Source organism: Oncorhynchus keta, chromosome 17, assembly GCF_023373465.1.
Source record: "Oncorhynchus keta strain PuntledgeMale-10-30-2019 chromosome 17, Oket_V2, whole genome shotgun sequence".
Classification (NCBI taxonomy): Eukaryota; Metazoa; Chordata; class Actinopteri; order Salmoniformes; family Salmonidae; genus Oncorhynchus; species Oncorhynchus keta.
The window spans coordinates 51039990-51057303 of NC_068437.1; the positions used below are offsets into that span (position 1 = coordinate 51039990).

The window sequence follows — 17314 nt, forward strand, 5'->3', positions numbered from 1 at the left end:
ATCGGTGGAGAAGGGCCTTGGTCAGGGAGCTGACCGCCCGGCCAAACTGAGCCATCGGTGGAGAAGGGCCTTGGTCAGGGAGCTGACCGCCCGGCCAAACTGAGCCATCGGTGGAGAAGGGCCTTGGTCAGGGAGCTGACCGCCCGGCCAAACTGAGCCATCGGTGGAGAAGGGCCTTGGTCAGGGAGCTGACCGCCCGGCCAAACTGAGCCATCGGTGGAGAAGGGCCTTGGTCAGGGAGCTGACCAGCCGGCCAAACTGAGCCATCGGTGGAGAAGGGCCTTGGTCAGGAGCTGACCGCCCGGCCAAACTGAGCCATCGGTGGAGAAGGGCCTTGGTCAGGAGCTGACCGCCCGGCCAAACTGAGCCATCGGTGGAGAAGGGCCTTGGTCAGGAGCTGACCGCCCGGCCAAACTGAGCCATCGGTGGAGAAGGGCCTTGGTCAGGGAGCTGACCGCCCGGCCAAACTGAGCCATCGGTGGAGAAGGGCCTTGGTCAGGGAGCTGACCGCCCGGCCAAACTGAGCCATCGGTGGAGAAGGGCCTTGGTCAGGGAGCTGACCGCCCGGCCAAACTGAGCCATCGGTGGAGAAGGGCCTTGGTCAGGGAGGTGACCGCTGGTCACTCTGACAGAGCTCCCGATTTCCTCTGTGGAGATGGAAGGACAACCATCTCTGCAGCACTCCACCAATCAGGCCTTTATGGTAGTGGCCAGACTTCAGAAAAAGGCACATGACAGCCCGCTTGGAGTTTGCCAAAAGGCAACTAAAGACTCTCAGACCATGAGAAACAAGATTCTCTGGTCTGATGAAACCAAGATTGAACTCTTTGGCCTGAATGCCAAGCGTCACGTCTGGAGGAAACCTGGCACCATCCCTACGGTGAAGCATGGTAGTGGCAGCATCATTCTGTGGGGATGTGTTTGAGGGACCGGGACTGGGAGACTAGTCAGGATCGCGGAAAATATGAAAGGAGCACAGTACAGAGGTCCTTGATGAAAACTTACTCCAGAGCGCTCAGGACCTCAGAGGGGCCAAAAGTTCACCTTCCAACAAGACAACAGCCCTAAGCACACAGCCAAGACAACGCATGAGTGACTTCGTCTGAATACTTCGTCCGAATACTTTCCGAAGGCACTGTAAATGCATGCAAAGTTTATATGTAATTGAAAACGTACCTGTCCTGCAGAAAGCCACTTGTTTCTTTAGGTTCGAAGTCAGTAGCTTGGGAGAGAGAATTGGAACAGTTTATTTATCCACTGGCTACGGTAGTTTTGGCTTGTCCTGTCTCTAAGATGTTTAACTTTCATTGGCTATGACTCTATACTTGTAGTTCACTAAGTGGACGAGTGACAGTTGACTTCGCCTATTATGAAACACTCATGATGAAAGCAATAATAAAGAGCTTTCATTTATTTTACTTCTAAAAAAGTAAACATTCCATTCTAATATGATGAAGCAACCTTATCGCCACAATTAAACTTCAGCATGAAAATAAATGAACAAGAAACATAATATTGGAACTTTCTCTGGGCTCAACTACTTGTAAAGAAAGTTGGCACTATCCCATAAGCCTTGGAGATATAGCTGCCCATATCCTGTAGCAGGCTTGGTGACGGATGTTAAATGTACAAAAATATGACAGAGCAATGAAAACAATCCTATAATTCTGGCTGATTCCACACCTGCAAAAACAAGAGAGGGGATCCGTGATGCTGTCCAGGTGGAAACGTCTGATTCTCTCTTTAAACAGTTGAAGGTAGATGAGAGACCATACAACTCAAAGCGAATTGGGTAAAACATCAGGGCTTTAAATAAAGATGTGGGTAGGCTAATAACTAGTTTATTCCTATCAGGTCCGTAACCAGGGTCGGAGTATTAGTGAGGCTAATAACTAGTTCATTACTATCAGGTCCGGAGCATTAGTGAGGCTAATAACTAGTTCATTACTATCAGGTCCGGAGCATTAGTGAGGCTAATAACTAGTTCATTACTATCAAGTCTGTAACCAGGGTCGGAGTATTAGTGAGGCTAATAACTAGTTTATTCCTATCAGGGCCGTAATCATATTCAAAGGGCAGTATAGAAGTCTACATCCCTCCCAATGCGCTACGATCTGTACAGACCTGGGTTCAAATAGCATTTGAAATCTTGCTTTAGCCTTTGAGTGCAAAGTGGGTGGGTTTTTCCATTTTTGGGACTTTTCTATTGGTTCCATTACAACAGGCAGCTCAATCAAGTGTCTTTGCCCAGAGTGATGGTTTCTGGCATAGTCCCTTCATCCACTCCTCCCTTTCATCCACTCCTGGGCACAACTAAAACCGTGCAGAAACGCAGGGCAGCTCCTGCCTGTAACCGTCCGAAGTTCTCCTGACAATGAGATTAATTTGTCTGGGCTATGCTCATTTCAGATCACGTGACTATCATGATTTATTAGGAAAAACTGTAGCTCCAACTGGTAGGATACGGACATTTATCATAATACTGTACACTTAAGTTCCACATGACCATACAGTCACATCCTTGCCATTATTACCACAAAAAAAAAGAAGCAATCTGAGACAGGCATACTGTTACTGAATGGGGCATGTTTTCAGTTCCTTTATTTCAATTTCCACCATGCAAACCATCAAAAGTCTAAATGTTCAAACCGAGTCCAATACTTCCTATAGTCACCATTTAGGATGACTGTGGGTATAACACATTATAGAACTACAGTATTTTCTAGTATCAATATAAAATGTACACATTTACAGTGTTAGGGCTCAACTAAATGATAGTCAGCATTTCCTTAAATGACCCAAGATAGTGGTTATGACAGACGGATATTTTTTTTTTTCAAACAACAACACAAGAGGCACACATACATGCATGTCTCTCCTGTGTAAAGAAAAAAAGAAAATAAAAGCACCTCAATAAATGCCCCCTAAAACCATGCACAAACAGATGTAACACACAGTGCAACACTCATAAGGAGTGAATCATTTTTCCCTATAATATATGCCATTTAGCTGACGCTTTTATCCAAAGCGACTTACAGTCATGTGTGCATACATTCTACGTATGGGTGGTCCCGGGAATCGAACCCACAACCCTGGCGTTACAAGCACCATGCTCTACCAACTGAGCCACAGAAGGACCACCCTACATTAACAGTGTGCATTAAAATGGTGTAACAATCACAAGTGGTTGTTTGGTCATCAATTCACAGTCATTTTTGTTATCGTCAACCTCTGAAAATGTAATATATTAAGTTCCACAATAAAATATGATTTAAAGTGGGAACAGGGGGGATTTGTCTAAGAATGTGCATCAGACCATTTTGTTTTTTTTAAACAAGCCACTATATTAATAATTGTACCCTTTATCAGGTACAATCTTTAGTAGCACTGTACTACATTGTAAATGCAGTGGTGTTCAGTGTAGAGCATAAGAGTATACTGAACATAGTTAGGTTAAGTTAACACTTGACTCAAATGTTTGTTTGTCGTCACTAAATGAAATAAAAGTCAGAAAAAAATGACATTGATAAGTTGGGTAGAGAAGAAAAGGTACGATGGGGATATTTTCCTTTGAACAGTAAAAATGGAAATAAATGATACAATGATACAGAAAAGCATTAATCTGACTTTATTACAGCATGTCAATGTAGGTATTTTATGAATAAGCCCTACAGTTATTTCATATGAAAGTCTCTCAAACTAGCATGTAGCCTATAAAGAAGACATCACAGGAAGTTGGTGGCACCTTAATTGGGGAGAATGGGTTCGTGGTAATGGCTGGAGTGGAATGGTATAAAATACACCAGACACATGGTTTCCATGTGTTTGATGCCATCCCATTAGCTCCGATCCAGCCATTGTTAAGAGCCGTCCTCCCCTCAACAGCCTCCACTGGAAGACGCGCTCTTATCGAGTTTGCCCCGTTGGTTTCAACAACATTTACAGCAATTCTATACTAAAAAACGTTCACACAATCACCGCTCTGTCTTGGAAAGAATAGCCAGGCTGTCGATCTCACTGAGGTAATATTTGTTATAAAGGTGCTTTTAAAAAGGGTTTTGATAAATAAATTAACCTGTACTTGTTAGTGCTGGCTCATCACCTGCTGGATTCTGTCAGTCATAATTCACCTGTAAAAACTAGCTACATCGCATTGCAAAAGTCCTACAGAAAATATTGGCAATGGAGGCACGTGGAACAGATCTTTCAAAAAATGGTTTTGTTGGGGACACATCTTAGTATTTCCTCAATTCTAAAGAACCTCAATACAAGGGTCAAATCAAATCAGCCTATTATCATGTTAAATGTTAACTTTGAGAGGGTTTTATCTTGGCAAACAGAAGTTAAATCTAGTAAGCACAGCACTTAACAAAAGGACAAACTATCTTGTTTCGTTTCCACGTTGTACCAAATAGGATCCAGTCATAACACTGTTATGCAGTCAGTTGACTACAATTCAGAATGACTAGAATCCAGTTGACTAAATTCTACAATCCAGGATCTAGAATGACTAGAATCCAGTTGATTAGATTCTACAATCCAGGATCTAGAATGACTATAATCCAGTTGACTAAATTCTACAATCCAGGATCTAGAATGACTATAATCCAGTTGATTAGATTCTACAATCCAGAAAGAGTCTAGTCATTCTGGATTCTAGTCATTTTAGATTCTCTAATCTAGCCAAACAGATTCTAGTCAATTTGGCTAGTTTTAAGAATTGATCATCTAAAATGATCAAAATCCAGTTGACTATATTCTACAATCCAGAATGACTAGAATCCTGCTGACTATGTTCAGGCTGTTTGTTTGACCTTACCCTGGTCCTCCACCTTCCTGATGGCTGCCTGGATGGCTTTCTGGTCTCCCAGGAGCTGCATGGGTTTGGTGGGCCGGAAGTTCTCATCCAGCTCAATCAGAATGGGTGTCCCAGTGGGTAACGTCACATTGACGATATCAGCATCTGATATACCTGTTGATATAATAGTGAATGTTGTGTTGTTCTGCTTCTGTAAACCACAGTAAAACAACCATACTATCGCCATAAACATAATAAAACCGTTAGCACAGCTTTCGCCCATGCTGTTATGTAAAGCGCTAGCAACATGAATTAAAACCAAAATACACAGATAAGGGAATAACTTTGTTTACGTCTAGATCTTTACACATTTTTTTTGTCCAGCTACATAACGTTGATAATTTCTAACGGCCTATAAAGTACCTGACTGGCCAACTACGACAAACGTGATCTCTAGAAGCCTGTGGGGAAGAGAAAAGGTCAATCTACTGGCAGTAGCCTGATGTAACATAAACCTAGTGGCCTTTTGGTACAAGTTCAACCGCGCAACATTTCTGGAACTAATATACAGTATATTCCTCTCATCCAAATGGGAGTGAATGATAGTTACAAACTAGGTCTAAAACATGGAGGCCCTAGCAAACTCCAATACAAGGGCCTTTGTGGATTCAAACATTCAAATGCAGGTGAAAGTGGCCATGCAGCTCATACTAAAATCTGCAGGAACAAAAGAGAACAATAGCAGTGCAGCAAAAGTCAATGGTAATAATGGTACTGCAAACTGATGCAGTCCAGCCGAGCAGGGTTGGCACACAGAGACACACAGACACACGAGGAGCCACCAGGCATACCTTCCAGGTGTTTCAGCAGGGCCCTGCAGCTATTCCCGTGCCCAGAGATGAGCACCAATTTCCCCCGTTTGATCTCCGGCACAATGGTGCCATCCCAGTATGGCTGGAGCCTCTCTAAGACATCCTTCAGGCTCTCTGACTTCGGAAGAAACTCTTTAGACACATCACAGGTAGAATACCGGCGGTCATTGTAGATCTCCAGGAAGTAAGGGTGTGATTCATTGATAGGGGGAGGCGTGAGGTCATAGCTCCTCCTCCACTGTTTCACCTGCTCCTCGCCGTGGTTTAGGGCCATCTCAGCTCTATTCAGCCCGATCAGAGCACCATAATGGCGCTCGTTGAGTCTCCACGTCCTGACCACGGGGACCCACTCCTGCCCCATGGCTTCCAACAACAGCCAGGCTGTGTGGATGGATCGGCTGAGCAGGGAGGTAAATACTACATCCAGCTGGTAACCTGCTTCCTTCAGGAGGTGACCGCACGCCAAAGCCTCCTTGACCCCGTCCTCACTCAGCCTCTGGTCCACCCAGCTGCAGAAGCGGTTCTCTTTGGTCCAGGCTCCTTCTCCATGCCTCATCACAAAGACTTTGTACTTGGACATCCGGAAGGACTGTCTGTCAGCAGCAGCCTGTACTGTACACAAACAATGGGTTTACAGATGAGGGTGATGCTGGACTAGTGCAGTAACATAGTACTGTACTGTGGCCAGACACTTACCACATAAGTGAAAAACATCATTCGACAAGTCTCTTGAGCTTCGTCAAGCTAAAACACACACACACACACACACACACACACACACACACACACACACACACACACACACACACACACACACACACACACACACACACACGAGCCTAATATTTTACTGTTACTATGGACCTGCTGTTACTAAGCTTAATGTCAGAAGCAGTCGCCATGTCATTTATTCTGGGGGTGGGTCTAGTGGGGTCAGCAAATGTCCGGCATTTCGAGTGGTTAAAAGGCTACATGCCAACACAACGGGTTATTGTTTAACTCCAAATTAAACAGGGTAATTCAGTAACTAAACATGGAAATGTGGCTATTGCACATTCCCTAATTAATACATTTAACATCATAACAGTCAAATGGTAAAAATATATTAAAAGAGCTTGCCTTATGCACTTGTCATCTCATTGGTAGGCTGCTAACGGCCATGCGTTTACGCGCGAGACTGGAAGACGGCAAACTACAAAACATACATGTACCGGAACATGCATCATAATAATAGCATGAATACGATCTTACCCTGCGAGTTACAAGTCCGTCCCAATAGTGACTGTTGACAGAAATTTGGACAACCATCGAAAGCATTTAAGAAGTCAGCGATTGAAAGCTTGTGGTCCAATCGAAACGGAAAAACTCAGGTTAGGGCGGGATTTGTGTCATGTGTGCTGTCCATAGGTAGAGACAGATGAGAGAAAAGGCCCTCTAGAACGGTCGTCATGGGGGAGAAGGCGTGGCATGACCGATTCTACTAGCTACATTGTAACAGTCACTCAACGTGGCTAGACAGTAAAACTACAGTATGAACTATGATTGATCCACAATGCAAATTACACGCACGCACACACACACACACACACACACACACACACACACACACACACACACACACACACGATCACCTTTGTGGAATAAACTGTGTGCAGCTTACGTTTGACCATACACGTGACAATGATAACACAAGTAATTTATTGTCAGTAACTCAATCATATTTGGATAACTTCAAACATCCAACATTTTGCATGTCAATACCATATAATATGCACTACTGTCCAACAGTTTGGGGTCACTTTAGAAATGTCCTTGTTTTTAAAAGGAAAGCAACATTTTTTGTCCATTAAAATAACATCAAATTGATCAGAAATACAGTGTAGATGTTGTTAATGTTGTAAATGACTTGTAGCTGGAAACGGCGGATTTATTTATGGAATATCTACATAGGAGTACAGAGGCCCATTATCAGCAACCATCACTCCTGTGTTCCAATGTCACGTTGTGTTAGCTAATCCAAGTGTATCATTTTACAAGGCTAATTGATCATTAGAAAACCCTTTTGCAATTATATTAGCACAGCTGAAAACTGTTATCCTGATTAAAGAAGCAATAAAACGGGCCTTCTTAAGACTAGTTGAGTATCTGGAGCATCAGCATTTTGGGGTTTGATTACAGGCTCAAAATGGCCAGAAACAAAGAACTTTCTTCTGAAACTCGTCAGTCAATTCTTGTTCTGAGGAATGAAGGCTGTTCCATGCGAGAAATTGCCAAGAAACTGAAGATCTCGTACAACACTGTGTACTGCTCCCTTCACAGAACAGCACAAACTAGCTCTAACCAGAATAGAAAGAGGAGTGGGAGGCCCCGGTGCACAAATGAACAAGAGAACAAGTACATTAGAGTGTCTAGTTTGAGAAACAGACGCCTCACAAGTCCCCAACTGGCATCTTCAATAAATAGTACCCACAAAACACCAATCTCAACGTCAACAATGAAGAGGAAACCCCCATATGCTGGCCTTCTACAACATTAACAATGTCTACACTGTATTCCTGATGAATTTGATGTTATTTTAACGGACAAAAAATGTGCTTTTCTTTCAAAAACCAGGACATTTCTACGTGACCCCAAATTTTTAAACGGTAGTGTATATAATAACCACATTCCATAACATATTACATAAAGATAAAACATTATTTTCCATTGAGTGACTATAATTATCATATGATATAAATGTGATTTGCGTGCACACACAAAACGTATGTACACATAACAACGCAAGAGACTCTGTAGCTACGTAACACCATGCAAACTAACTCTGTTCCTTGACTGTCATAATGTAAGTTTAACACTGAGAAGTCATAATGATGTCATCGTTCCACCCGTGGCTATTAGGAAGCAGCGAACATCTTCTTTCTGCCCTCCATGCCAGACATGGCATCCACATTCTTACGCCAATCAGTCACTTCCTCTTTCTGTGGGGATGACAGAAGTATTGCACACACAGTTGTATTGCAGGTGCACATTACAACAAAAAATAATTAACAAAAAGAAAGCATTGGGACAGGCTGTACTGTGAATGTCCTTCTTACCTTCTCCTCTTCCTTCTTGACAGTCTTGAGGTTGGCCTTGAAGTCGACAGACTCTTTGATCTTGGCTCCCAGCAGGGCCCCCATCATGGCTTCAGCTGATACTCTCACCCTCTTCAGCTGAGGTCGCTTCTTGCCCTTCAGCTCAATGATCTTCATGGTCAGATTTTCAATCTATATAGCAAGGTGTCAAAAAATACAAGTCTCCATTTCTAAATGAAAGTCCCACATACCAACACACATATTCACTCTGTGATAAAATGTCACTCCGTGGTAAGAGTACCCGACTCAAAGCCACAAGAGGGCAGACAATATTTCAAACGTTGCTGTCTGTACATTGATTTGATTGAAATGTTATGTCATAAGGTGAATGCACCAATTTGTAAGTCGCTCTGGATAAGAGCGCCTGCTAAATGACTTAAATGTAAATGTAAATGTAAATGTTATTGTAAAAAATAAATGCTTATGTTGCCTTTATGTTTTTTTTACAATATTGACCTGAAAAAAGGTTTAGTAAATACTACTCTTCTTAATAAGATATCCCATACTTGGATAGAGTATGCATTGAAAGATCATACATTGAAGTGAACTGTTTGTAATATTTGAATTTGAGAATCTGTGGATCGAGTACCTCTGCATCACTTTTGGAGACTTTCATTGAGATGTCGTACCGCTCTTCATCAACAACATCAATTTTCTGGTGCAGTTCTTTACAAAGAGTCTGTGAAGAGAAAGCAGATTGATATCTGAATATACCTTACTCATGCCCATAGTACCTGAATATTTCAGAATATACCGAATGTACTTAACTCAGACTGAATATACCTAAATATACAAACAAACTCATATTCATAGTACTCTTCCTGAATATAACTAACGATACTGTAGTCATACTCATAGTAACCTACAGATGTGGTCATTTTGATCACTCTGTTGTCCCAGAGAATTGTCCTGAACCACAGGATTTACACGAATTCACTGAAAATCTGCAGTTCTCCTTCTCTCTTGCTTGTTCAAATGCTAAAGCACCAGACCAAATACATGTCCTACTACTGTAGGAGGTCCTATCAAAACGCATTTCCTGTTAGAAAGTAGAACTTTTTTTTTTTTTTTGAGAATAATCAAATCTTCCTGGAGCAGGATTATTTTACTCCTGCGATGAAACTGATCAAATTAAGATCCGACACCTGTACCTACACCTGAACATTCCTAAATATACTTATACCATAGTACTGTACCTAAATGAACATTAATATACACATTGTACTGTACCTGAATATACATGACTATACTCATAGTACTGTACCTGAATATACATGACTATATGCATAGTAATGTATCTAAATAATATTCCTATATTAATAGTACCTGCAGGTCCTGTACAGACAGCCCAGAGAGGTTGAGTGCTGGGACTCGTTCACTCAGTGTGCTTTCTCTGTCAATCACCTTCTGCTCCTTTTCAGCCATCAACATAGCCATGGCCTTCTTCACCAGCTTGGTCTGGGATACAACACCATATCATTACTTTATACTATTATGTATTAGCAGTGTACTTGTAGCACAACTGCTATTGTGTTTTGTATATCTATGTATGCGTTAGCCACAAATCACAACTCACACACATTATGGAGAAGTATTGTTTAGTTGTGACTGTGACAGTAACAGGGAAGTAAGACACAAAAGCTACCTTCAAGAAGAGTCTGCGAGATGCAGAGATCTTCGACTTTGGTTTTGGCTGAAATGAGGACAGAGAATATGTCTTAAGCTCATTGCTAAACAAAGAATAAACAATCATATTCACAATCAATATTTTCATGTTAAATTATTAATTGGCTTTTATGGACAGTACCCTTAAAATGTTTGTCTTTGTATTGCTGCTGCCTCAAATTAGCTGATGTAAGAAGGGCTTTATATAATACATTTGATTGATTTGATCAAAAGTCCTGAAATCCAGAATATAAAATAGCGTGATCTTCATGCTATGCTGCAACTGCACCTTCTAGGCCAGCGCAGTGAAGCATAAATTATTGTGATAATAGACCTGTATCCCTTCTTTCTTTTCTTTCCAAAACACTTGAGTGTGCTGTCTCTGACCATCTATCTCTTTTTCTCACTCAGAACGATCTTCTTGACCCTAACCAGTCACGTAGGCTCTCCGCTCTGCCAAAACTGACTCTCTCCCCTCTGTTCTCATCCTCCTAGATCTATCTGCTGCCTTCAACATCCGTGAACCATCAGATCCTCCTCTCTCTCAGGGCTGGACGTCTCAGGCTCTCCTTTCTCTCAGGGTTGGCCGTCTCAGGCTCTCCTCTCTCTCAGGGTTGGCCGTCTCAGGCTCTCCTCTCTCTCAGGGTTGGCCGTCTCAGGCTCTCCTCTCTCTCAGGGTTGGCCGTCTCAGGCTCTCCTCTCTCTCAGGGCTGGACGTCTCAGGCTCTCCTCTCTCTCAGGGTTGGCCGTCTCAGGCTCTGCACACTCCTGGGTTGCATCCTACCTGGCATGTCGCTCCTTTATGTATTTGTTTTGAGCTGTTGGCGGTAGGGGCACTTGATTCAGCAGGCCTAGCGCTGTTGACTGTGGGTGCACATGATTCAGCAGGCCTAGCGCTGGGAAGGCAAAGTGTTCCCATTTTAAACCATTTAATGTGTCTGAAGGTAGAACTCTGCACACCCAGCAGGCCCAGAGATCAAATCAAGTGCACTTACAGGTCTATCGCTGGCCAATCAGATAGCTCACATCATAAAAAACATGACTAAAGAGACTCAATGAATACAGCAAAGAGTTGCTGTTGTTATGAGTAAGTTCATGTTAGTTGTTATTCAGCACTGTCAACACTTTGTTCAACACTTTTATAAGCCATAAAACGTGAGTTCTCCCTACTTCCACTCACACTACAACCAGCACTGCAGCTGTAATGAATACGTATAGAAAAGTGTTCCCATAAGCTTGCATTGTTATTATTAGAGGCTTTTAATATCAAGGAATATTTAACTTTCTGGTAAAAAGAGTAACGACATGAATTGGTGCATGAGGCAGAAATGATTCAGTGCGACTTAAGTTTCATTATCAGCTGGAAGACTGTTCCCTTTTCTCAGCGAAGGGAGCTCTCGCCCTCCCCTCACTGACCATCAGATGCAGGTCATCAGTACAGTAAAAAACAAAGAAGCTCACTTAGCTGTGCCTCACAAGTAATACAACAAATAGTCTATTACCAGCGTGATAATATACCTAAATGTTTTTAATTTAAAAATGGTCTGAGAAGAACAAAATTGGCAGGGCAATTCAAGCATAGTAGTAATGTATTGGGTCTATAGCTTACTGTACATACTGTACCTCATTGCTACATAACTGTTTTTAATTGGTTAATAGGCTTAGGTTTTTATAAGTCATGTTAAAAAATTGAGTGGTAGATCTCGGCTTGCGTTTTTACTCAGAAAGTGATCTTGGTGACCACTGCTCTACAACATCCGAAGAGTACGAGCTTTCCTCATACAGGAAGCAGTGCAGATTCTAATCCAGGCCCTTGTCATTTCCCGCCTATACTACTGCAACTCTCTGTTGGCTGGGTTCCTCGCTTGTGCCATCAAACCCCTGTCACTTATCCAGAACGCAGCAGCCCACCTGGTGTTCAACCCTCCTAAGTTCTCCTGTGTCACCCCGCTCCTCTGCATACTCCACTGGCTTCCAGTCGAAGCTTGCATCATCTTCAAGACTCCGTGGCTTGCCTACGGAGCAGCAAGGAGAACTGCCCCTCCTTACCTTAAGGCTATTCTCAAATCCTACACACCCCTCCCCCACCACTCCGCCCCACCTCCAAAAAAAGGGACTTTTCTTTTCCTACTAGCACTGACTGCTGTTGAGGGAAAATGTACTTGATACGATTGTGATATGTTGTTGTCTCACCTAGCTGTCTTAAGATGAATGCACTAATTGTAAGTCGCTCTGGATAAGAGTGTCTGCTAAATTACTAAAATGTAAATGTAAATGACGCCTGTCAAGAAGATCATTGTGTAAGGGCAGTGTTAATTTCTGCACATTTGTTCTGGTTTGAGTATGAAAATTCACTTACCGGCCTGGACCAACATCAACCAATTGGAGAGAAAGAAACCAAAACCCCAAAAGAAGAAGATTGTTACATTTCTGTTCTTTGCATATTGTTTACTGCAGTGCCTACAAAATGTCTACACCCTCCTTTGAGTTCTTCACATTTTATCATTACAAAGTGGGCTTAAAATTCATTTAATTGTCAATTGTTTTAAACAAGCTAAACATTTTTTTTTAACAATCTAAAATACTCTCGAATGTCAAAGTGTAAGAAAAAAATTCGAACATTTATTAAATATGAATGAAAAATAAAAACACTAATAAAGTATTCACCCCCGAGTCAATGCATGCTAGAAACACCTGAGGTGGCGATTACAGCTACAAGTCTTCTTGTCTCACAAGACCATTACACACCTCTATTGTGTAATATTTTCCCATTTAGTGTTTTAAAAATTCTTCAAGCTCTGTCAAGGTGTTGGGATCATGTCTACACAGTAATGTTTGGGTCTTGCCATAGATTTCAAAGCGGATTTAAATTCAAAACTGGGCTTCTCAGGAAAATGCGCTGCCTTCTTGGTAAGCAACTCCAGTGTAGATTTGGCTTTTGTTTGTTATTGTCCTGCTGAAAAGGGAATTCCTCTCCCAGACTGAAGCAGATTTTCCTCTAGGATTTTGCCTGTGCTTAGCTACATCCTGTTTCTTTTCATCCTGAAAAACTCCCCAGTATTTGCCAATGTCAAGCATACCCATACCATGATGCAGCCACCACCATGCTTGAGAATAAGAAGACAGTTACTCAGTGATGTGTTGTGTTGGATTTGCCCAAACATCAGACATTGCATTTATGCCAAAAAGTGTATTCCTTTGCCATGTTTTTTTTCTTCAATATTGCTTTAGTGGCTTATTGCATATTTCTATTCTTCTTTTCACTCTGTGATTTTGGTCATTATTGTGGAGTCACTAAAATGCTGTTGATCTATCCTAATTTTTCTCCCATTACAGCCATTGCACTCTGTAACTGATTAAAAATATTCAATTGCCTCATGGTGACATCCCTAAGCAGTTTCCTTCCTGTCCTGCAGCTCAGTTCAGAAAGACGACTGTATCTTTGAGTTGTCTGCGTGGTTTAATACATAATCATATTTATTAACTTGACCATGCTTAAAGATATATACAATGGCTTATTTGTTATTGTTACCCGTCTACCAATCACTGCCTTTATTTATGAGGTTTTCGAAAAGCTCCCTGGTCTTTGTAGTTGAATCTGGGCTTGAAATTCAATACTTGACTGCGGGACCTTACATATGTTGTATGTTTGGGGGACAGAGGAAGGGTTAGTCATTATGTCACCCCCTATTACTTCACACAGAGGGAGTCCATGTTTCTTATCATATGATTTGTTAAGCCACATTTGACTTCTGAACTCATTTAGGCTTAAACAAACGGTTGAATACTTACGCAACGACTATATTTTGTATTAATTTGTCAAAAACAATTCTAATTGTACTTTCACTTCGAGTATTTTGTGTGGATCAATGACAAAAAAATACAATTAAATCTATTTCAATCCCACTTTGTAATACAACAATATGTGGATCAAGTTCAAGGGGATGTACACTTTCTAAAGTCACTGTATATGTTGACAGCAATGCAATGAAATATGAGACGTCGATACTTACGCTTCAGACATGGTTGCGGTTCTCTGTGTCTCCTACATATTTCACAATGTAAAAAAGTTCAACAGTTACAACAGACTGAAAGACGTTTTCAAAACTACCTCATATTACAGACAGCTTATTTTATTACGGACAGTTTCTAGCACGCCAAACTATAGCTAAACTATTTTAGATAAAACATACATAAAACAATACATTTAGTTCATTTGGATAATATTCCAATCTATTCTAGCAGATTATCAAATAAAAATAATCTTATTTCTTTAACTACAGCAAATGACTGTAATAAAATCGTACAACATACAACTAGAATACATGACCTTGCAGAAATAAAATAATGGTTGAAAGTCAGTACTGTTAACACACAATAAATCTGTCAGAGTAGTATTTTGTCTTTATTTTATTCAGTGTTTAATTTAGGATTTAGAAACATATCTAACTAGTGTTTGCAGATTTATAACTTGATTAAGAAAGGTCTACTCCCAAGAGATCTCATTTTTAGTATTGTAGACTTTAGACTGCATGAATTGTACACACCAATGGAGATGGAGTTTTGAGCTCAAATAGCTAAACTGGTTAGCGATCTTCTATAATATCTCACAAAAATCACATATATCAAACATACATAACAGAAAACAATTATCTGGTTGTTTGCCAATTCATAAAATTACCATGAAATTTACCATGAAAACAAAAAATGCAAACAAGTTCTGGTCTTACCCGATTGCAATAGAAATTGTTGGCAAACTAAAACACTCCTGACATAAATCACATGCACAAACTTCAACTTCAACTTGACATCTCTTTGTTGGGGTATCTACTCACACTGACAGCAAGCTACTGTCAAAAACATACACAAAAGAAAATCCTTTACCGCAATCAGATTTGACACTTTCCTCCTTTGAGGCGTTATGTTAGTACTGGAAACGTACCTTTCAGATGAAGAAAAGCTACTGTAACGTTACTAGTTGTCTTTGTGAGGCTGGAGGGATGAAAAGTGGGTTACTATATAGATTCTGGACCTCATGTGAGTGGATCACCAAAATAGACCCTCTGTCCTCACCATTCTTATTGTGTGTGACCTTCCACACATAGTAACTTGATTTGAGTTTTAGTGGTGATACTTTATATTCTACTACATGTTATTTGAGAGCGTAAATAAATCTATGTAAGTGATACATTATATTTGGTGGACACAACCAAGAGCACTTCAGAGAATTTGATTCGTGTCACATAACTAACTGTGCAATGCCATGTCGCTTGGAAATGAATAATGACCACACTGTACCCGGACGGTTTATTATAAGAATTAAAAGATAGATGTACACTACCGGTCAAAAGTTTTAGAACACCTACTCATTCATGGGTTTTTCTTTATTTTTACTATGTCTACATTGTAGAATAATAGCGAAGACATCCAAACTTTGAAATAACACACATGGAATCATGTAGTAACCAAAAAATTGTTAAACAAATCTAAATATATTTTCTATTGGTGATTCTTCAAATAGCCACCCTTTGCCTTGATGACAGCTGTGCACTCTCTTGGCATTCTCTCAACCAGCATCACCTGGAATGCTTTTCCAACAGTTCCCACATATGCTGAGGACTTGTTGGGTGATTTTCCTTCACTTTGCGGTCCGACTCATCCTAAACCATCTCAATTTGGTTAAGGTCGGGGGATTGTGGAGGTCAGGTCATCTGATGCAGCACTTCATCACTCTCCTTCTTGGTAAATAGCCTGGAGGTGTGTTGGGTCATTGTCCTATTGAAAAACAAATGATAGTCCCACTAAGCCCAAACCAGATGGGATGGCGTATCACTGCAAAATGCTGTGGTAGCCATGCTGGTTAAGTGTGCCTTGAATTCTGAATAAATCACAGACATTGTCACCAGCAAAGCACCCCCACACTATAACACCTCCTCCTCCATGCTTTACGGTGGGAAATACACATGCAGAGATAATCTGTTCATCCGCATTGCGTCTCACAAAGACACGGCAGTTAGAACCATAAATCTCTCATTTGGACTCCAGACCAAGGACAAATTTCCACCGGTCTAATGTCCATTGCTTGTGTTTCTTGGCCCAAGCAAGTTTCTTGTTATTCTTGGTGTCCTTTAGTATTGGTTTCTTTGCAGCAAATCGACCATGAAGGCCTGATTCTCCTCTGAACAGTTGATGTTGAGATGTGTCTGTTACTTGAACTATGTGAAGCATTTATTTGGGCTGCAGTTTCTGAGGCTGGTAACTCTAATGAACTTATTCTCTGCAGCAGAGGAAACTCTGGGTCATCCATTCCTGTGGTGGTCCTCATGAGAGCCAGTCTCATCATAGCACTTGATGGTTTTTACGACTGCACTTGAAGAAACTTTAAAAGTTCTTGACATTTTCCGGATTGACTGACCTTCATGTCTTAAATTAATGATGGACTGTCATTTGTCTTTGCTTATTTGAGCTGTTCTTGACATAATATGGACTTGGTCTATTACCAAATAGGGCTATCTACTGTGTACCACCGCTACCTTGTTACAACACAACTGATTGGCTCAAACGCATTAAGAAGGAAAGAAATTCCACAAATTAACTTTTAAGAAGGCACACCTGTTAATTGAAATGCATTCCAGGTGACTACCTCATGAATCAGGTTGAGAGAATGCCAAGAGTGTACAAAGCTGTCATCAAGACAAAGGGTGGCTATTTGAAGAATCTCAAATATATTTTCATTTGTTTAACACTTTTTTGGTTACTACATGATTCCATATATGTTATTCCATAGTTTTGATGTCTTCACTATTATTCTACAATGTAGAAATAGTCCAAATAAAGAAAAACCC

The 17314-nt window shown here is 41.0% G+C and overlaps 2 protein-coding genes across 8 annotated transcripts in view; both read right to left on the reverse strand.

Annotated features, from left to right (window-relative positions):
- The window catches only part of LOC118371666 (bisphosphoglycerate mutase-like), a 66700-nt gene extending 59660 nt beyond the window's left edge, over positions 1 to 7040 (reverse strand). For 2 of the 7 annotated variants that reach the window (XM_035757217.2, XM_052466350.1), the window contains exons 1-3: positions 6367 to 6414; positions 5650 to 6277; positions 4820 to 4972 (exon numbers count right to left, since the gene is read on the reverse strand). In XM_035757217.2, coding sequence (XP_035613110.1) covers positions 4820 to 4972; positions 5650 to 6277; positions 6367 to 6387 — 802 coding nt within the window. In that variant the 5' untranslated portion in view covers positions 6388 to 6414. Of the gene's footprint in view, positions 1 to 4819; positions 4973 to 5649; positions 6283 to 6366; positions 6415 to 6789 lie in introns of those variants that run through there. The other 5 variants (XM_052466351.1, XM_035757215.2, XM_035757220.2 and 2 more) reach the window with 5 other exon arrangements.
- A 315-nt stretch (positions 7041 to 7355) lies between these two features.
- Positions 7356 to 10614, reverse strand: LOC118371669 (troponin I, slow skeletal muscle-like). Its single transcript, XM_035757223.2, has 5 exons — positions 10450 to 10614; positions 10131 to 10262; positions 9394 to 9483; positions 8766 to 8936; positions 7356 to 8648 (listed from the first exon to the last, which is right to left on the reverse strand). Exons 1-5 carry the CDS (start codon positions 10576 to 10578, stop codon positions 8565 to 8567), a joined length of 606 nt encoding a protein of 201 aa, XP_035613116.2. The 5' UTR covers positions 10579 to 10614; the 3' UTR covers positions 7356 to 8564.
- Positions 10615 to 17314: the final 6700 nt, after the last annotated feature.